The 22,234-nt window shown below is 31.0% G+C and overlaps 3 protein-coding genes and 1 long non-coding RNA gene across 4 annotated transcripts in view; 2 read left to right on the forward strand and 2 right to left on the reverse strand.

The window, feature by feature from the left end:
- LOC129942585 (arrestin homolog) overlaps positions 1-8,909 on the reverse strand; it is a 66,934-nt gene extending 58,025 nt beyond the window's left edge. Inside the window, exon 1 of the mRNA XM_056051589.1 lies at positions 8,152-8,909. The gene's annotated coding sequence lies outside the window, so the exon portion shown is untranslated. The remainder of the gene's footprint in view (positions 1-8,151) is intronic.
- Positions 8,910-12,800: 3,891 nt separating this feature from the next.
- Positions 12,801-14,164, reverse strand: LOC129939539 (serendipity locus protein delta). Its single transcript, XM_056047579.1, has one exon. It carries the CDS (start codon positions 14,090-14,092, stop codon positions 13,010-13,012), a length of 1,083 nt encoding a protein of 360 aa, XP_055903554.1. The 5' UTR covers positions 14,093-14,164; the 3' UTR covers positions 12,801-13,009.
- Positions 14,165-14,410: 246 nt separating this feature from the next.
- On the forward strand, positions 14,411-15,953 carry LOC129942299 (uncharacterized). Its single transcript, XR_008781017.1, has 3 exons — positions 14,411-14,682; positions 14,736-15,086; positions 15,151-15,953. It is a non-coding gene; the product is annotated as an uncharacterized LOC129942299 (long non-coding RNA).
- Positions 15,954-19,269: 3,316 nt separating this feature from the next.
- LOC129944788 (uncharacterized) overlaps positions 19,270-22,234 on the forward strand; it is a 58,358-nt gene continuing 55,393 nt past the window's right edge. The window contains exon 1 of the mRNA XM_056054454.1: positions 19,270-20,534. Within this exon, the coding sequence (XP_055910429.1) occupies positions 19,386-20,534 (1,149 nt within the window). The 5' untranslated portion in view covers positions 19,270-19,385. The remainder of the gene's footprint in view (positions 20,535-22,234) is intronic.

The following is a 22,234-nucleotide window of genomic DNA, read 5'->3' on the forward strand; positions in this document are numbered from 1 at the left end:
CCGACTCAAATAGCTTTTCAAAAATTAAAAATATTGTCTTCAAACTACTTTTATTTCACAGAAAATATTGTTTTCGATATTCAGTAGTTGTTTTATAAAAATCGTCCGTTTTTTCCATAAAAAATAAAATTTAAAAGAAATAGTACGCAAATTTGGTAAAAATTGATGTTCGGTTCTTGATATCTCTCAAATTAATTTCATTCACAAAATTTATAAAAATTTAAGAAATTCTACTTAAATTGGTAAACATTTGTTTTCGACTAAAAATCTATTTAACAAAACTAGATTTTCAACCTAAACTATTTTAAATTTTGTAAGATAATTCTACTAACAACTTTTTACACCCAACACAAAAAACTACAAACTTTAAAGCAAGACAAATAGACAGACGGGATGGGAAGTTATCAGTGTGGGTCGCATCCCAGACTCTTTTTTTAAATTCAACTGACAGTAGTAGGAGAACTTCAAATTTAAATATTAAATGAATTTAATTGGAAACTATATCAAAACAAACTAAAAATTTAAAAAAGAAAAAACAAGGACGATTTTTGAAAAAAAAAATACAAAAAAGTAAAAAATGGACTTCCTCCTAAGAAGTGTAAATCATCTGATGATATGATCAGAATATTACTTTTCACGTTTCTTAATCAAAATAATCCTAATATTAACTGTATTTTTAAAGTACCTAAGTTTATGCAATATTTTATTCATAAGACAACTTTTCGGTATGCTATGCTATTTCCTTTGATCGATTTTAAAACAACACAATTAACTGTAAGCTTTATTTTATGTAGGTATGTATATAGGTACTTATATAGGCAATATACTGTTTTAGATATATTTTGTATTTATTTTTCCTTTGAATGATATCATAGGAATGTATATAACCGCCTACATTGTTGTACACATATTTTACATGAAAACCTTTTCTTCTAAAGTGTAATATTTAAACTGGCATCACTCAATATAACACGAACGTTTGTGGATGATTTTGGATTTCTTTGATGAACAGAATTTCTCGTTAATCGGAAAGAAAGTCTAAGATTAGATTATACAGAGTCTATTTCGCTACCAGAATTAATAAATGAATCCTGTCTACTGTATATGTCGCTAAAAAGGGAATAATCAAATTCTACCCAAATAAGTTTTGATGAAGAAATCATTTTGGAAGACAAATGTTTGTACATATAAAGGTACACTTATGGAAGTCATTATTTGATGAAAGAGTATTTTCGTATCAGAAGACATGTTAACAACTGAACATACATATTTAAGTTTATATCTTCACATAATAATCTTATTTATTTGGTCCTTTTTGCCTAAATATGTAAGATCGCCCTGATTTTGTTCTGAATGTTTCGTTTAAATTAAAATATATACATATCTGTTATTGATCACCTCTCTCAATTCCACTTTATCGCTATTTGAATATTACGGGAGAAAGCGAGCTATTTTTCGCTTTTATATCTAACAATTTGTTTTTATTCTTTGATGATTTTGTGTCTAAATGACGATGGAGATTGCACGCTGATCCATCGATCCATCATACAATTAAGAATTGTACATTTTTTAAAGCCAACACTTTTGTCTGTAAGTTTGTTTTTAAATCAAGTCAAAGTTATGAATAGTTTTTGAAACTCAAACTTTGAAAAAAAGTTGAAAGTAAGGTTTAAAGTGTAATTTTTCAAAACCTTAAGATTATCTAATATTGTTTTTTAAGAATCCATTGCTCTTATTTGTTTTTGATCAAAAACTGAAAACTAGATGATTTTATGTATTCTATTTCTTGAGAAAATTGAAATTTATCAAACAAAATATTTTAATTAAATTACTTTTTCCTTGTTTGAGTATTAACGTTGTCTTATTTTAATAGTAATAATCGAATATGGATTAGGCTACACATTGAACAAAACGTCGACATGTACAGCTTAAATTTTGAGAAACTTTGAGATAGTTAAGAACCTTTGTCTACCTAGGCACCGCTATAAATTCAGACAACGACACCAGCGCTGATTTCAAACGGAGAATAACTTTTGCAAATTACTGGTTCTTTGGACTTAGAAAATAATTGAATAATAAAGTCCTCTCTCTAGAATCTAAAATCATTATCTATAAGAACCTCATCATTTGTGGCGCTGGGGCCCGGAACCTGCCAAGGAAATATTAGAGTATTTTAGAATGCTTCCAGATAAAAAATCTTAGGGTGAGTTTTTAATCCCGTCTGCACAGATGAAAGGATACAACGGCATAGTATACGGGCTGTACAGCGACACCAACCTGGTTAAAAGAATAAAAGCTAAACGACTTAGATAGCTGTGTAATGTAGAACGCATGGACATCAACGCTCTAGCCCGGAAAGTGTTCGAATTCAATCCTGAGAACTGTGCAATAGAGAAAGACCATGACTCAGGTGGTGCACGCAGATGGTAGAGAACCTCAACCAACTTGGCGTGCGGAACTGGAGAGAGCTTGCTAGGGACCGGTTTGCCTGGAGACTGTCTCGTAGTAGTTTATGTCTTTAGTTAACCAAAATGTGGAGCCACTTGTCAGTTTGCCTCACTGGTCCTTTTTTTAACTATTACTGACTATCGTAACAAGCGTAAACTATCATCGTTCCTTAACGTATAGATTACTACAATTTGTAACAATATGATGTCATCGCATCGTTCTTAAACTTATTTCCTTCTTTTCTTTTCATCATTTTTTTTTTTTTTTAAACTTGACATTTGATCAAGGACTGTTATATTTTGTATCTTCTTTATTTGTATTCAAATTCTTAAGAAAATTAAGAGCTGCATCAATTTTTCTTTTGTTTTTTGTTTTGCGCTGTAAAGTTAAAAATATTTGCTTTCAATTTTGACTTCGGTAGATTGACAGATCAAAAATTATCATTCCTAAATGATTCTAAAGAATTGAATTTTGTTTGTCATAACAATAATAGTTAACAATAGTTCGAAATGTCACTAGTGGTAAATTCACACTTCAGTTATTGCTCGACTTTGCTGTTCGAATGCAATGAAAATGTCAAATTAAGAATTTAGAGCATTGATCAGAACAAGGTAATTAGGGAGACTTACACGCCGAAAATGGGTAACTTCACAAAATATTTATCTGATGGAATATCGAAAGCTTCTGAAGTTCAACCGTTTAGTTTAAGAAATATATAGATGAGTAAAGACCGAAATGAAATGCAGTTTAAGCAGGGCTCAAAATTTAATTATAAATTACTTATTACAACAATCTACCAGCGTATCTTAAAATTAAAATAAATACATTTAAAAAAATAGGATGGGATGCGACCCACACTGATAACTTCCCATATCAACTGTCGATTTGTTTTGCACAAGACTTTAACAAAATATTTTGTGTGAGATATAATACTTGACCATTTCTTATCAGTTTTGTGTTATTTTATTTAAAAAAAAGTCGTCAACAGCATTTTCTAAAAAACCAACTTAAAATTACCAACAATATTTTTTATATGATGAAATAGTTCATTTCAAAATATATTTTTGCTAACGAGATTTTTGGTTGAAAACTAATTTTTACCAATTTTAGTAGCATTTCTTAAAAATTAGTATTTCTTATATAAAAAAATACAGATTGGATTTTTCTAAGAACAGTATCTTACGTTAACAACAAAATTTAGCGCAGAATGAAATCATTTTGAATAATATATATTAATTGCTTTTTAATTCTTGCATACTACTGTTGTAGGTTTTAATTTTTATAAAAAAATTGACCGTCGTATTTTTATAAGAATTGTACTGAATTCAAAAAACTATATTTTCTATGAGATGAAATTAGTTTGAAGCCAATATTTTAAATTTTAAACAAGTTACTTTTAGTAATGTTTTTTTAGGGTTTTGCTTTTTGTAAAAAAAAGTGTCAATTCAATTCTTTTTTTAATTTTACCAGATTTTAAAACACATTTTTTCGATAAAAATTAATCTTTGGCCAGCATTTTAAAATCCCATTACCCAAAAATTCAGCGTTGTGGTTGGTCGTTTTTCTTCAATGTTTGCACCAGCTTTATTTTGTAAGGCTTCACACCTAAGATATTTAACAGTGACCAAAAAGGAACCAGCAAAAAAATCACTTAATATTAAAAATTGTCCCGAATCCAATTTTGAAGCTTAGACTATATTAGGAGGACTTTTTTCGTTAAAAATATCCCGCTCAATAAAATCACCTTAATTTTTTTGGTGAGATATTGTTAATCTCACAGTCTATCTATCATATGAACCCAATTTTTTATTTTTTTCTTAGACATTCTATGAAATGTTTTCAAAAGACCAAAATGCTTCCGTAGAAAAGTTTAAAACAACGGCAACATTTACAGTTATAAATTAAACATTTTTCAAAAGCCATAATACTACAATTTGTTGTTTCAATCAATAGTTTTGAAATAATTGACACATTTTATTATTAATTGTAAAAATTTATGAAAAAAACAGGCTGTGATGTGACCCCCTCTGATAACTTCCCATCCCGTCTGTCGATTTTTCTTGCTTAACAGGTTTGTAATTGTAGGTTTTCGTGTTGTGTTAAAAAAGTTGTTAATTGAATTTTTCTTAAAAAATTAAAAATTACCAACAATACTTTGCATATAGTGAAATAGTTTTATTTCAATATCTAGTGTTGTTAACGAGATTTTTTAAACGATAACCAATTTTTACCAATTTTAGTAGCATTGCTAAAAAGTTTTTGTTTCTTATATAAACAAATACAAATTGGATGAATGCAATTAATTTGAAGTCAATATCGTTCACGTGATATCGAGAACCGAACATCAATTTTTACCAAATTTGTTTACTATTTTTTGTAGATTTTATTTTCTTAAGAAAAATTTCTGAATGTTGAAAACAATATTTTCTGTGGTATAAAATAAGTTGTAAGCCAATTTATAATTTTAATTTTTGAAAAGATATTTGAGTCGAAAGTAAATTTTTACCAATTTTTAGTTTTTTTGTAGGTTTTTGGTTAGAAAACTGTCAATTCGATTTTTTTCAAAATATTACCAATTGTTGAAAACAATTAATTTGAAATTAATTCGAAACCTATATCTCAAGTTTGAAAAGACATTTGAGTCGAAAACAAATTTTTACGAACTCTTTGTAATGTTTTTTTAGTTTTTTTTTTTTTTTTGTAAGAAACTGTCCATTTGGTATTTCTAAAAATTTTAATCAATGTTGGCAAAAATATTTTTTTTTATTAATTTTTTTAGGTTTTTATTTTTTGCAAAAAACTGTTTATTTGATTTTCGACTAAAATGTCTTTTCAAAAATTAAAATATTGGTTTGAAACTTATTTTACCTCACATAAAATATTTTTTTTGACATTCAATGAATTTTTGATAAAAATCCAACAGTCCGTTTTTTCATAAAAAAAAATGAAATCTACACAAAACAGTACAAACATTTGGAAAAAATGATGTTCGGTTCTCGATATCACGTGAACAATAGAAAGTATTGACTTAAAATTTATTGCATTCATGCAATTTGTATTTGTTTATAAAAGAAATTAAAAACGTTTAAAAATCCTACTAAAGTTGGTAAAAATTGGTTAACGACTAAAAAATCTCGTTAACGTAGATTAAATAAAATAGATTTTGAAATCAAGCTATGTACGAGTATTTCATCATATTTAAAGTATTGTAATTAATTTTTATTTTTTTAGAACAATTCAATTGACAACTTTTTTGACAAAACACGACAACCTACAACCCTTTTAAGCAAGACAAATCGACAGACATGATGAAATTTATCAGTGTGGGTCGCATCCCAGCCTCTTTTTTTTTTGTTGTTTTTTTTCTTTTGGTTTTTCAGTATATTAAAACTTTTTCTTTAAAATTTGTTTGTATTTAACTTCAGGATCAATTTTAATGATAAGTCCAACTTTGTGAATCAAGTAAAGCATTGCATTCCGTGTCCCAGTCAGTCAGCTTTTAAGAAAATTACTAATAAGTAATAATAGTCAACTCAAATCAAATCTACTTCAGTCAAAATGACAATTGATTATGTTTTTTCATTCAACTAAAAGCTGCTCTATGGTCTATAAATTTTCTGCACAACTTCATTTAATGTTTTCTGTAAAACTGTTCTTGTCAATTTGAAAAAGAAATAATTAATATTTTCTTACAATACAAAATACAAATCGTGATGGACTTGAAGCGAGCCTAAGGAGGTAGGCTTCTATAAACTTAAAGTTGAGGTTTATGAAGTAAAGTTCTAAACTTGAAATTCATTATCTACACTTAAAAAGTAACTACATAGTTGCTTTGGTTTCCAGAAGCTTGGTCTGTTTTAAGATCGTTTATTCTGGTGGACTTATTGGTCGTAAGATGTCGGTACGGATACGACTAGTGTTGTTTTGGCCAAGTACTTAACTGTATATTTAGAAAATACATGTTTAGAAAAAACATATATTAAACATGACATATGTACATACTTTTATACCTAAAATATCATTTTTTTTAAATCCAGGGGTGGAATCGGCTAAAGTGATTGTTGATAAATGAGAATCAAAATGATCGAATCTGATCTACATAAGGTGATAGTCAAATTGATACCTAAAAAGCTAGATATCACAAAAAACTGTGATAGTCGTTTTCAAACAAATTTGTTTATTCCGAATAGACCAGACGCTTACACAAACGACTGGAAAATTTTCTTAGTTCACTTTGTTTCTTTTAAAAAACACATTCCTGTGACCGACAAAGCTTACGACATTCAAAAAAAAAACGAGAAAAGTAAGAATTTTATTCAAAATCACACAATTTCACCAAGGCAACAACGAATTTTGACAATTTGAATCGGAAATTGTTCAATCGAATTGAATTGAGTTGAATCATCTTACACAGACGGAATGACAATGATAGTCAATTTGACTGTCAAAAAATTGATAGTCAAGAATCACCTTAGCCGATTCCACCCCAGATTCTTTAAATGCAGAATGTTTTTTGTTTGAGTTTTTCAATTTTCTCAAACTGTAGAAAACTTAATCATGAGAAAAATATTACTCAAAGTTATTTGTTTCCATAAATTTTGACTTTGAGTGAATTCCAAACCTATCGATTCAAACAATTTTATTTAAAATATATTATTATTGAATTGGTACCGATTCAGCAAATCTATGGCACAATGAACCGCGTTATGTACCGTGAAATTTTGCAAAATTTAATGCTGCCACCCTGAGGATCAGTTGCCTTTGAAATAGATATTTGAGCAGGACAACGACCAAAAAGAAAACTGGATTGACGTGTTGCAATGGCCTGCACAGTCCCCAGATCTCAACCCCATAGAAAATCTATGGGAAATTGAAGATCGGCGAATGGTAAGAACTAATTGCAAAAATAAAAATGGTCTTTTTGATCAAATTAAATTGCCTCGGGAAAGTATGCAAAGCAGCACAATAAGTAATTTAATTGACTCCATGCCTGGAATATGTGCTGAAGTGATTAAGAATAAGGAGTTTCTTTCCAAATACTATACTAGTAAGTCTAAAAAATAAATGTATTTTTTAATAGTTTCTTTTGATTTGTAATAATTGTACTAATCGTGCTATATTTAAAGAACTATTACAAAAACCATGTAAATATTTATTAAAATTTTAAAAACAAAAATATACAATAATTGAATCCCATTTTTTGTTTAATTATTTAATACTCGCAACAAGATTAAGTTCTTTTTTTTTGGCCTACACTGTTTGTACATGGACTGGACATATCTTTTTTTTAATAATAATAATAAATTAAACATAATACATACATAACTTACATACATTAAACCGAATACAATATTTTGAGGTAAATTATTTCATATTTGACCGCACCATCTTCAAAGTTCAGTCAAATGCCACAGAAATAAATTATTTCCAACTCGATGACTCCTTTGATTTTCATTTTTCTAACCCTTCTGTTTTAGACTTTCAAAATTCTAATTTAAACAAAATAATATAATTTAAAATGTACCGATTCAACAATATATAGTAGTCTAGTAAAAAATAAGAGATAGATAAAAATCATCAAAGGAGGATACACTGTAAGCTGCCTCCACAGCTGTCTATCTCTTCATTATTATTTAACTTCCCTTTACCGTACCGACACGATGTTAAAACTAAATTAAGGCATAACTTTGTTATAGAACTTACCTCTGTTTATAACGCCCGTTCCGCACCGAGTCGCCCCGTCGAGCTCTCTTTGATGAACTTATGTATCTGCCTCACTTTTACGAATCCAACGCAACCGTATCCTTTAAGCTAACAAATTTACAAAATCAGTAGCAAGGAGAAATTCATTTGTCACCTTCGCAGTCCTGACTGTCCGTTGTCCGTAACATACCTAATCTAATTTGACATAAATGTACGTTAAGTGGCCTTTGATGTCACTTACCAAACAGTAAATTATTTTTCACGTCCATAGAAAGTTAAATAATACTAACGTTCACCCGCACAACAACTACACAACTATACACACTGAATATCATCATTTCAAAAATAAAAATAACTCGATTCTGAACTATCAACAAGTTAAACTTTTTTATATTGCAAAATCATGGTTAGAATTTATAGGACTTACAATATTTATGGCCTTTCTAACAGGTTCTTCAGTTCCAGGAGTTAACTAAATGTATCCATCATCAATTGGTTTTCTCAATAGAATAATAAATTATCTTTATCTTTTAAATACTCATTAAAATATTCACATAGCTATACATACGAGTACATACACCAAGTTATACTTTTGACTTTGATATAAAAAGAGTCTTTGCTTGCACTTTTTGGTAATTATCTATTTATGAGTGTTTTTTTTTTGGTATAAGTTACAAAAATATTTATGTTCATTTCAGTGGCTCAAACCCTTGCAGCCCAAAAGTTTACAAAGATGCACGTATGAAGGACCAAAATCTTCGAGTGTAAATAATCGACTGATATCTGAATCTGAATACGAAATCAATGTAGGTAGGCAGGCAGGAGCACACAAGCTTTATGATAGTTGTGGCAAGGCATAAGGATGTTGCCAATAAAATGTATAAACAAAATGTACACAGAAAAGAGATATCTACAAACTTTTGGGATAAGGGAATATTTTGTTGCGCATGTTTTTTGATTTTTTGTTTGGGGATTTTCTGAAAATATAGTACACACAGGTTGATGATAGATTATACGTTACTCACAGAATGTAGCTCTTACAGGTAAAAGCGTTGAATTACTGAGAATTCATTGAATAATTTAAAGGATTTATGATTTTATTAACTCAGATGCATACACACTTGCAAAAATATTTGTATGAAAAATTGAAGTGACAAAAATGCTGATGATAATAGAACTCTGATGGGTCATTATTTGAGTATAGACTTAAAAGAACTAATAGAAAGTGATCGGTGAAATAGGAACCATTTATAGATATCATTGGTTTTTATCATTGAAAATTTTGGTTGGAGATTAAAAAGCGATTTAGAAAGTCAAATTTGTTGTGTTTGGTTTCAAAATTAAGCTAATAAGTGGGAGGATTTTATTACGGACAAAAAAGGCTTTAAATAACTCATAACTTTCTTTTAGCTCCTTTTCATTTTTCTAATTATAAAATTATTTTTAAAACATTTGTGTGACCAGTTATAGTTATCATTGGTTTTCATCATTGAAACCAATTATTGGATTTTTTTTGGACATATTGGTTTAGCTTTCATTGTAATTTTCAATGAAAACTTTAACCAACCTGTGAAACAAATTCCAATAATTCGTTTCAATAATTACTTACTTTACTTACTTAAGGTGGCGCTACAGTCCTGTGTGAACTAGGGCCTCACCCAACAATTTTCTCCATCTAGCTTGGTCCCTAGCTAGATGTCTCCAGTTTCGCGCTCTAAGTTGGATGAGGTCACCTTCCCACTTGTGCGCGCCATCTGATCCGCGGTCTTCCTCTACTGCGCTGTCCTGTGGGTGTGGATTCGAAGAATTTCCGGGCCGAAGCATTGGTTTCCATGCGCTCTACCTGACCCAGCCATCTTAGTCGTTGGACTTTTACCCTTCTGGCTAAGTCCACGTCGATGTACATCCCGTACAGCTCGTCGTTCCATCTTCTCCTCTACTCCCCTTCGATGCATACGGGACCGTAGATCACACGAAGAACTTTTCTCTCGAAGCGACTCAAGCTGCTTTCATCCGCTTTTGTCATGGTCCATGCTTCTGCACCGTATAGCAGGACGGGGATGATAAGGGTCTTATATAGCAACACTTTGGTCCCTCGAGGGAGGACTTTACCACTCAATTGCTTTCTTAGTCCAAAGAAACAGCGGTTAGCAAGAGTGTTCTGCGTTTGATCTCAGCGCTGGTGTTGTTTTCTGCGTTTACAGCGGAGCCTAGGTAGACGAAGTCCTTGACTACCTCAAAGTTACGTCTGTCGATTGTGACGTTTTGACCAAAACGTCGGTGTTGTATGTCCTTTCTAGACGACAGCATGTACTTTGTTTTGCCCTCATTAACCGTTAAACCCATTTTTGCCGCTTCTGCCTCAATACTCACAAAAGCCCCATTGACATCACGCTGAGTTCTTCCGATTATGTCAATGTCATCAGCATATGACAGTAATTGGACAGACTTTTGAAAGATATATAATTTTATTTATTTTTATTTTTTGAAAGTTTTTTTTTTATAAAAATTTTATTGAATGTCGAAAACAATATTATTTATAAGATGAAGCTTAAGATCAATATCTTAAACTTTTGAAAAGATATTTTAGTTGAAAATCAATTGTTACCAAGTTATAGTAATGTTTTATATGTGTTTTTATTTTTTGTAAAAAAAAAATGAATTTGGTCTTTCTTGTACTGAATATTGAAAACAATATTTTTTATAAGTTGAAATTAGTTTCAAGAGTATTTTTTTAATTTTTAAAAAGATATTAAAGTTGGAAATCATTTTTACCAACTTTAAGTAATTTTTACTTATGTTTTTATTTTTTGTAAAAAAAACCGATTTTTCTCAAAATTTGACCAGTTGTTAAAAAAGTTATTCTTCGCTGCATACAATTATTTTGGAAACATATTTTTTTTGGTTTGTAAAATATTTGAGGTGGCAATTATTTTTTCCGTTTTTTTTACTTATACAAAATAGTTTTTGTTTATTTATAAAAAAAAACGTTAATTGAATTTTTGTTCTGAAAATTATACTTGATTGACGCGATACTAGGATCACATTATATATTTATATCTAATTTAATTGAAGTCTCTAGCTTAATTGGTTCGTAAGATATTTGGAATCAACACAAATTTTCACTTCTAGTAGGACCTTGAAACGTCGAGAAATGTCAAAATGTTCAATTCCACAGTTCGGACTGATTATAACTTTTTTAAGAACATTATCTTACGTAACCAACATATTTTTGCATCGAATGAAATCAGTAACTCCATTTAGCTTCGAGATATTCGAATATTTTTTTGTATGTTCTTATTTATTTTTTAATTATTTTTTGGATTTTTCCAGAAAAAATGATAAATGTTAAAAATAATATCTTGTAAAAAAAATTATTATTATATTCAAATTGTTGCCAAATTATTCGAGCGGAAGATCAGTTTTTTACAACTTTTACTAGTGAAAGTTTAATATTGTTTATTATTTTTTTCGAAAATCAGCGGGAAGTTAATACATTCCAAAAAATATAATGAATACTTATTGAACAGCAGACTGCAAAATGCCAGCAAAATTTAATTTCGTTTAACTACTTTTTAACGGTTCCCATGTTATCAGTAAACTAAATTACTTTTGGAATCAACAGCTGATCAGTAAAACATACAACTCTTCCTTGATAAAAAAAAACACGCAGTAATGTTGATTTTGAAGAAATAAGACCAACTTGTTTTTATGTACGTTGAGCTATGCAACTCCCCTGCTTGGGCACCTTTTTGGATTTGGTGTAGATGCGAGGTTCAGTGTATGTAAAATTGCTTTGCATCAATGAGAAACCATACGATTGAAATGAAATAAATCCGGTTTGGCTTAGTTTCGCTTTTTTTTAAGTATATTAAGACCAACTTGTTTTTCCAGTAGGCTGTGTGTTCAATCCTCGAACTTATATAATTCGGTCATTGACATGGAAATGTGTGTTTGTTTGTTGTTGCATCCAATATTTCAAAAATAACAGTTCATATTTTTAATAGTCGAAAACATGGATCATATTTTATTATTCATTCGAACCAGCGAAAGTTTTGCCAGAAATAAAAAGATAATCATGTCTGTAGTTTCTTTAACCTGTGGATGCTAGAAAATATATATTTGCAACATAAGGTTTCGAAAAGAAACTCATTTATCTTTTCAATAATTAATTCATCTAATAATAAAAAAGATTTCGATCCACTACTTAAATATTTGACCTAGCAGATCGAACTTATTTTTTCTTGGAAAAAAGTACTTTTGATGTTTTATCGAATATCTTAATGACTTAGTTTTCTGTTTGTTTTTTATTGAAAGTTAATAAAAGCATTAAATTTCGCAAACTGAAATTATAAATAATTACATAAAATACTAGAAGAAATAAGTTTGGAACCCAACCTTCTTGCTCTAGCCTTTTAGTGCAGGTTATACCATTCAATTTGTTTATTTAGTTACCACCACATATACCTACAACTTTGAAATATATAAAATACTGAGAAATTTGTGTGCACGTTCTAAATATTTACACATTTTCTCTCCCGTATTAAGAGTTGAAACTGCTTAACAGTTACTGAACTTAATATTGAAACAAACAAAACTGTTATTTTTTTGAAAATTAGAAAATTAAGAGAAAAGCGGTTTTATTTAATACAATTTTTTTATTACATAAATACATCAATTTATATTTGTATGTACATTTTTTTAATTACTTTTAAATAAATCAAGTTAAAATTAGTTTTCAAAATCTCTGTGATATCAGAAATTTAAACAAAGCCCTGAGAAGTTTTTTTACATTAGCTTTAGATTCTAGACGCAGATTATTGTTTAGAAATACAAATTTTCTAAGCGAAAACAATAATTAAACATTGTTAAACTGTACGAAAATAGTTTCAGAACAAATAACATCGTGTTCTTTTGCACGATGGTTTTCCAGGCTCTCCAATGTGGTTAACACTTTTTCACATATAATGCAAGGGAATCTTTTGGGTTGGGCATTTATTTTCTTTGGTGTCTCCGGTTCCTCCTCCCTACCAGCGGTGTGTGTTTTTAAATGCATCTTCAAGGTGTACCTTTCGGTAAATTTCTTCCCACAAATTTCACAAGGATGCATTGGGCGATCTTCTTGATGGGTTATCATATGGTGCCTGAAAGTTTTTTTCGATTTAAAAGACTGTTCACAAATTTGGCATATTATAGGTTGTTCTTCGGCTTCGTGCACCATTTTGTGATTGTAAAGAATGTGGGCTTGTGAGAATCGAAGGCCGCATTTTTCACACTGAAATTTCTTTTTATCCCAATGGAATTGCATATGACGTATTACGTTGGAACGACGGGAATACCGTTTAGGGCAGTAGCGACATTCGTTTTCTGTTTTTCCTTCGTGGATGTTCATATGTAACTCGAGGTATTCTTCATCTCTGCACAGTGCGCCACAAATTTTGCATTTGACTTCAGTTTTATGAGTATCTAAATGATTTCTTAGAGAGTGTTTGGTTTTCAAGGTTTTATTACAAATGGAACATTCAAATGAACGGTTTGTGTGTTCAGAAGTGGAATCGTCTAGGAATTCCTGATTGGAATCGCTCATGCTATCACTATCGTTATGTGCCGAGAAATTGCTGGTATTGTCATCATCTCTAATGTCTTCGTCACTATCGTCGATCTCTAAGGTCTTAATAGAATCTTCCAGCATTTTTGATAGTTCTTTTTGGCAATTCAATAGCTTTATCATTATTTCATCATATTTCACTAGTTTTTCGTAGCAGAAATTACAAACACAAGAGCTATCTTCAAAATAGTAATCCGCTTTTATGCATTTCGAGAGGTGAAAGAGTATGTTTTTAATAGTTTTCTTTGAAAATTCTATTTTCGTTTCGCCAATATTATAATAGCCCAAATTAGGGGCAATTCGAATTTTACATAAAATACACTTTGTTTTCATGTTTTACTCTTTTTTATATTAATTTTTGTTTGTTGTTTATTTGAGCTGTTTTCAAAAGTAGGTCTGCCTCTGGTGCAGTTCTTAGACTTTGACAATTATGAGATTTTGACATTAGGAAAATAGGTTTTATGGGCTTACACACAACGTCAGCTGCTTGAACTTGTCTAATTCCTCGATAGGTAGTGCATCTTTAAGGTATGAACATATTATAGTTGAAAAAGTTTTTAATAAGAGTATTCATGCAACGATATAATTTTCTTCTTTGTAGAGAAATATAAATTTCCGCAAAGGGTTTACATGAACACCCCATTAGAAATATTTGCGGAAACGTTAGAAACAAACAGCTGTTTGATTAACTTCAAATGAACTTATAAAATTTGTTCAATTTACGTCATTCGATACTTTAAATTAAAAAGTGATTCTGTGTTTTGTTTTAATTACATTTTACAAATATTTTCGCTCTTCAAAATGCCAAGAACTAGCTATAAAACAAAATTAATTCAATTGTATGAACAAATCGCTTTAAATGAATTGTTGATGTTGGAGTTATTTTGTGAAAACGATGATACATACCTTTATGAACGTGAAATGTACATAATTTCTGAAATTGTTAAATTAAATCTTTTATAAATTAATTAAACAGCAAGAGAAAGAGGACGAGATAAGAGAAGACTTATGATCCTAATGTTAATTGCTGAAAATTCCCGATATACAGCTCCGTTTTTGCAAATCGCACATATTTTTGGAAAATGTCTTGCCTCATTTGGATGAAGATCGGTTCAAGCAGATCGTTCGCGTCAATTGGGCAAATTTTAATATCATCCTAGACCTAATTAAAGATGACGAGATATTTCATGGACCAAGATCATGTCGACAGTTCCCTGTTAGAACACAATTGACAATAATGCTTTATCGATTGGGATCTAGTGGAGAAGGAGCTTCGATTGCCAAAATTGCAAGATTGTTCGGTATTGGTGACGGTGGTACAATCCAGGTAATTAAAGATCTTTCTATAATTGAAATTGAAACTTTCATATACCTACGTAATTCGTTCTCAGTATATCACCAAAAGAGTTTTTGAGGCAATACTTATACTTAAAAACTAATATCTGTTTTGGCCAGATGCACCAGAGTAGAAAAATTTGACTTTGGAAACGTTATATGAACTCCCGCTCTGTATCGGATACGTTGATGGCACTGAAATCAAGTTAGCAGAAAACCTTCAGAAGACCCTGAAAAAGGACAGATTTTTTGTACTTTTTTCTTCTCCAGTTTCCAGGAGACCGGCACCTGTTTTTCCTTCCAGTCTACCGCTGACATATAGGTTCCTTTTAGGTACCTCATTTTGCTCTTCATGCATATTCAGTAGATGCTGGCCAACTGCGGAGAAATTTCTGCGAGCCTTTGAAAAAACCTTTGGGCTGTTGGTTTCTGGAAGGAACAGATTTTTATTAAAACAAAGCTGAAAAAGAGGCATTAAATGTATAAATACTTCATAGCTTTCGGGGTTATCTTTCACTGCCTCCACTGCCAACTCCAGCATCAAGTTTTTTTTTAACTGTGTTCAGCGGTGCGATGGTTGATATGGCCGTGGGGGTTTTTTAATTTGTTAATCTTGTTTCTGCATTAAAAAAAATAAATTTTAAATAAATTATCTAAAATATAATTGGTTTTCTTACCTTGGATTTTTTTTTTTTTTGTTTTTTGTTGAGTGTTGACGAATAATATGAGCGCGTTATGTGTTAGGTATGTCAAAACAAACGTCACAAAATTTATTTGTTGTTTTTTTACGATTTCTGCTTCAAAATTGAGAGATAAAATTCTATATTTTACAGAATATTTTTCCCATACAAATTCTACAGTTTTTAAGGTTTCTATGGGTTTTATGTGGTTGCATGAATACCCTTAATAATTAATATAGTCAGTCAGCACATAGCAAAAGAAATATACTTTTTTTTGGTATGAAAAGTTTTAGAATCGTGTAATAGGAAGCAATGTTTTTCTTAAATGTTTAACAAAATGACTTGACAGTTTTAGAAAAAAGGAGCAAATTGGATGGTTAGGCCAACTTAACTCAACGGTTTTGAATGTGATTTAAGATTCCGCTTAATTGAGCCTTATCTAGAATCAGGTACCGTAGGGTTAGATTTTAACAGCGAGTTATTTGGCTTGTATTGTTATTAACGCATCTTGCTTGAAACAGTAGCTGCAAAAGGCAAGGTCGATTGATGATTCATACTATGGGATTAGTTGTAATAGTCAAGACACAACCTCGAACTTATCGATCCGGCTGAAATAAGTGCCCTAGCAATTGTAAAACGATATTTAACTTCGAACCTCGAACATTGCCTAACATTTGCAAAACATTTTGTTATTAATTAATAATTTACGAGGTATTTATTATTCTCAAGGCCCTAGTTCACACAGGACTGTAGCGCCACCTTAAGTAGGTATTTATTATTCTCACCGGTTAAGAAAAGTTTGGTAATTTCAATATAATAGTGAATGGAATTCATACAGTCGGGTTCAAGTTTCCTGAAACAATAAATGGACTTAATAAAAACAGAACACTTTTTTGATACAATTATTTATAAAACATGAACTTTATTACTTTCTTCTTATTTTCAACAACAAATACAAAATAACTGACAATGAACTGTAAAGCACCCGACCAAATGCCTGACAATGAAATGTCAAACACCAGACCAAATACGAAATATATCTACTATTACTTTAGGTTGGCTTTGCGTTTTTATTGATGTTTAAAATATTAAGATATAAAACATTTGAAATGCTTGAGGTAAAATATAATATCGCTTCATTATTGTTTTTATTTGGAATTTCAAAGCCCGATGGACCAAACGCGAGGTTGTAGTTTGACTATGAGTGTTGGTAAATCTTCGAGTAACTTATTTTAAAAATTAGATATTCTACCTACCATTCATTTTTTTTTTTTGCTTTGTTTTGCTTTTTGTTTTCATCACATTTTTTATTTATTTTCATTTTATGTCAGTGCCGTCAGGTGTGGAGATAAAAGAAAAACAGGATTTAATACAATTATTGAGCAAAGAAAAATATCCCATGAAGAAGTGAGGAATTGTTATAAAACGTTGGGAGAAAGAATGAAATAGTTTTTATTTGCATTCCCAAACCAAAAAGACCAAAACATCCTATTTTCAACACAATCAAAAATAAATAAATTAGTGGCCCAGTAGCCCGTTTAAGAACTAAGGCCTTGTGACTATACCTCTCAACCATTTGTGTGTGCGAGTCATGTCAGAGATAGAAAGGACCTACAGGCTAATTTAAGGAAGCACTTTTCATGAAAATAATTATTTTTGGTAGATTTGTCAAATGCTCGCAAGAAGCAGTATCCATGAAAAAATTTTAGATACCACAGGCAGGGATTGAACACAAGATCTCAGGCATAAGGCTGGGCGTGCACATGAAACTTTTTCGAAACCAAATAGTTCGATCGTTAGTTGCACAAACATCGCGCACATAAGCAACTTCGTAAGTAGTCAACGCAATAAACCAATACACAGGAAACACTTATTCACCTTGACTAAATTTGTCTCCCTCTTGCACTTAGAGAAAATTATTAAACGATTTAGTTGAATGTCCGCTCAGTTACATATAATTCCTTGTGACACAAACTAAGGAATTTGTTTGAGGTGATCGTCTAGTTTGTGTCAAAACACAAACTAAAAAGTTGCTCGAATGGGCTACAGAATGGTTTTGCATGTGCGTGGACTCTCAAATAAGTCTATAGTGCTCAGTTTAGAAACCAAACATTTTCGGAACTAAAAGTTGCATGTGTGCGCCTAGCCTAAGGTAGTATTCACATGAGCGTGACCAACGAACGACGAATGAATTACAAACTATGAGCTTATATACGTTTGAAGACATATTTCTAGACAAATTCTCAACAAAACCTAGCAATAGGTATAGTTTTTATTTGATTTATGATGCATCCTTTTACTTTTCAATCTCATATATTAATAAATTTAAGAAACCAAATTTAAGTGCATTGCACATGAGAGCAAACAACAAATGAACGAATGGACGAACACAAAACAGCGGCAGAGAGAAAAAAACTAAAGTTTTTTCTCTCTCTAACAGCGGTGTAAAAAATGTAAGTGTGAGTGGATAATTAATATTCCGGTGAAACAAAGAATGTCCTACAGCAATTTTGAACCAAAGTCTATCAACGATCCAGAGAACAAAACCATAGCAATAGGTATAGTTTTTATTTGATTTATGATGCATACTTTTACTTTTAAATCTCATATATTAATAAATTTAAGAAAACAAATTTAAGTGCATTGCACATGAGAGCAAACAACGAATGAACGGACAAACGTGATTTAAACATTTCAAAAAGTCAATTTCAAACAAAAACACATTTAAATTATAAGAAACCAATTGATACTTATGGTAGGATAATAAAATTTGCATTTTGTTCTCTAAAACAAGATAATTTTGTAAAAACAATTTGTTAGTAACGAATTGCCGTTTGGTTGCTACGAACTGTCAAACTCTATTCGCATTCTACATATCATCCACACTGCAACGAAAAAAATTGTTCGCGTTCAAAAAGCGTAATTATAAATTGACAATTCGTCGCTGTCTGCAAATAGAAATAAAGCTCATGTGAAAGAAAAGTCAAAATATGTGAACATCTACAGTTCGCAGTTCGTAGCTCATGTGCAAGATGCTTTATTAGCACGAAAAAATTGTAGTCGATACGAACTGTCAAACTTTATTCGCGTTCAGAATATCCACACTCGCAACGAATAAAATAGTCGCGTGTACTTAACATAAAAAAATCATTCTAGTAGTAGTAGTAGTGGTCTTTATTGAGATTTTTTTTTTAACACAAATTACATTCTTAATTTTTAGGAAGTACACATCCATAAATATATATGTTTTTTTTTTTAAATTAATTTGCCGACTTAGAATTGGTCTAGCTAGTTTTAGTTCATTCGTGACGAATTAAAAACTCTCATGTGAAAGAAATGTCAAAATCGACAAAATCAGTGTTTTTCTTATTAGTAATTTTTTCACATTCTTTTTGAAATTTTTCACTGAATCTACCAGGCTTAATTTAAACGCGAAATTATGAGGCGCAGCTGAAGCATTTTGTTATGACACTTACAAAGATGGCAACCAAACTTCTTTCTTTGATTATTTTGTTCTCTCTGGCTTATATTGAAGTAAGAATCTGTCAAAAAGTAAAATGTAAAGAAAACAAACCTATCGAAAAGAGAACCTTACGCCGTTCGTTTCTCAAATGGAATCTAAAGAACTTCCAAACATTTTATTAAAATGCCTATTATGCTGCCGCTTAAATGACCCAAGCATTGGATTTATTGAAATTGGTAAAAAACAAATGCCTAATTCCAAGAAAACCGTAAAATCAGTTATGATACATTTAAGCAAGTGCATTAAAAGGGATTACGACTTTAATTTTTACTCCTGTATGTGCATTCCTTGCTTTGAAAAATTAACAATATACGACGAATTGATGGTTCGACTATTAACTCATCAAAAAGAACTTGGACAAATGTTGGATGAATCAATGAAAATGGTAGAAGAAAACGACGAGAAATCCGTTCAAGTTGATTATGAAGATGACTATAAAATTGATATTGTAATTGAGGAGCTTGATAAGGAAACCCAATCTATAAAAAATGAAGTTGATAGTGAATCCAACTCCAATAGTGACGATGGAAATAACCTCAGCGAAAATAACGATTTAACAAAGCGTTCATTTTCCTGCACCATCTGTGAAAATAAGTTCAAATCTAAAAGATCCCTACAAATTCACCTTAAAACTCATCTTAAATTTGTATCATGTTCAATTTGTGGAGTGCCAAAGAAGGATGAAGAATATCTTGAACTACACATGAACACCCACGAAGGTAAAACTGAAAAAGAATGTCGTTATTGCCCAAAAAAATACAGTCGTCGTTCTCACGTAATACGCCACATGCATCTTCACTGGGACAAGAAAAAATTTCAATGCGAAAAGTGTGGGGTACGATTTTCACAAGCGTATATTTTGTATAATCATAAAATGAACCATGAAGCTGAAGAAAAACCTATAATTTGTGACATTTGTCAGCAATCTTTTAAGTCAAGGAGAACTTTTAAGCATCATATGATCACACATCAAGAAGATCGTCCAATGTATCCATGCGAAATTTGTGGCAAAGTTTTTTCGCAAAAGTATACAATAAAGGCGCATTTGAAAACGCACACCCATGACATTGAATCAAATCCCTCAAACACAACTAAAAAGACTAATGCTTCAAAAAAGCACGAAACACAGATTTCTTGCATTATATGTGATAAAGTTATGGGAGCAAAGGAATCGTTAGAGGTACACATGGCGGAACAACATGATGTTATCAGCGAATTGGAAGAAAATATTTTCATCTAAGAAAATGTTTTAACATTTAACTTGTTATGTAATTTATAAATAAAATTTAAAGTTTAACATTCGATAGTACCTATTTCTTCAGATCATAGATAAGAAGTATATTCGATTGAAAGTTTAATATTGATGATAGAAAAGTTGGCGTCCAAAAAGGATAAATGTGTAAACATTTGTTTAAAAAAAAATTACTAAAATAATTTCGAAGATATAATATAGCTTGAAATAATTGTGTTACTCGATGCTTAGATGAAAAATTCCCGCCGACTCAATGCCTTTTTTTAATATCTATATTTTTTTAAATATCTTACGGTAGCAAAAACCGTAGGTTTCCCTAGAAATTGATTCGTTTTAGTTCGCTATTTAATGTACCAGCTAATACCTATTTTAAACTAATTAAACAAAATTGAACCAAATAGTTTAATTTATAATATTTGAGATTAATCGGTTTGCAGAAAAGGGCAAAAGATTTTATTAATTAATTGATTAGGCACTGTATGGTCCTTCAATCAGATTTTCCATGTTATGGACAGACAACCGGTTAATGTTAGGTTGAGAGTGTTGCTCATGTAAGTAGCCGGGTGTAATTCCGCCAAGACCATAGACAAACTATATTATATTTCCTCTATGGCCAAGAGGATAAAAATGAGATATGTTTTGTGACTGAAATATCTATATACAGTGCTACACAAAAGTTTGAATACACCGATGAAATAGGGAAAAAAAACATAGTTTGGAAACGCTAAGTGATACGTTTTTTTTAAAGTACTTTTCAAAAAATAATTTTCATAATATTGATTTATAGCAAAATAAATTCAAATTTTTTATTTTTGTTACAAATACAAAAGGAAAAGAGTAATTTTCGTTTCACAGAAGTTTGCTTTTAGATAAAAAAAATGTTTCATTACGCATTGTACAAACAGCGGCAGAGAGAAAAAAACTAAAGTTTTTTCTCTCTCTAACAGCGGTACAAAAAATGTAAGTGTGAGTGGATAATTAATCTTCCGGTGAAACAAAGAATGTCCTACAGCGAAATTTTGAACCAAAGTCTATCAACGATCGAGAGAACCGAATGATCGTTTTAGGAACTCAAAACTATTTTTAAAAAAAACTAGAATGAGCAGCTCGGAACTGGAAATTCATCACAACATTAAAGTGCACCCAGAAACGGTTCAAAGAACATAGTTCGAAATGGCTTGAACTCATGCACACCCGTCGGGTTGGATTTCTGGCCACGTAAAAAAATACCTTAGTTGCGAAGCACCAACAAGCATCGGATACTGACGGATTCAATATTGACAACCCACGCAAACAAAATAAGGACATGTACGTGGAATGTTAGGCCCCTTAACAGACCACGTGCAGCCGAACAATTAGCGGAAGCCCTAAACTGATGCAAGGCAGATATTACCGTCATCCAAGAAGTTCGATGGAATGCACCGGGCAAATGCAAACTAAAAGACTGCGATGTATACTACGGCGACTGCTATCAAGAACAAAGACAGTGTCTATTTAGGTGTGGATTTGTTGGTGGAACTAGACTCAGGCAAAAAGTCTTGAGTTTCAACAGTGTGAGCGAGCGCATCACGACAATCCGCATCAAGGCTAAATTCGCCAACATAAGCTTAATATGCGCGCATGCCCCAACAGAGGAGAAAGATAAAGACACCAAAGACATATTCTTCGAGCTCTTGGACAAGACA

Source organism: Eupeodes corollae, chromosome 1 (assembly GCF_945859685.1).
Source record: "Eupeodes corollae chromosome 1, idEupCoro1.1, whole genome shotgun sequence".
In the NCBI taxonomy this organism is placed as follows: Eukaryota; Metazoa; Arthropoda; class Insecta; order Diptera; family Syrphidae; genus Eupeodes; species Eupeodes corollae.

Bases quoted from the DNA above. Each gene is read 5' to 3' on its own strand.
- LOC129939539 (XM_056047579.1), bottom strand. From the start codon at position 14,092: ATGAAAACAAAGTGTATTTTATGTAAAATTCGAATTGCCCCTAATTTG.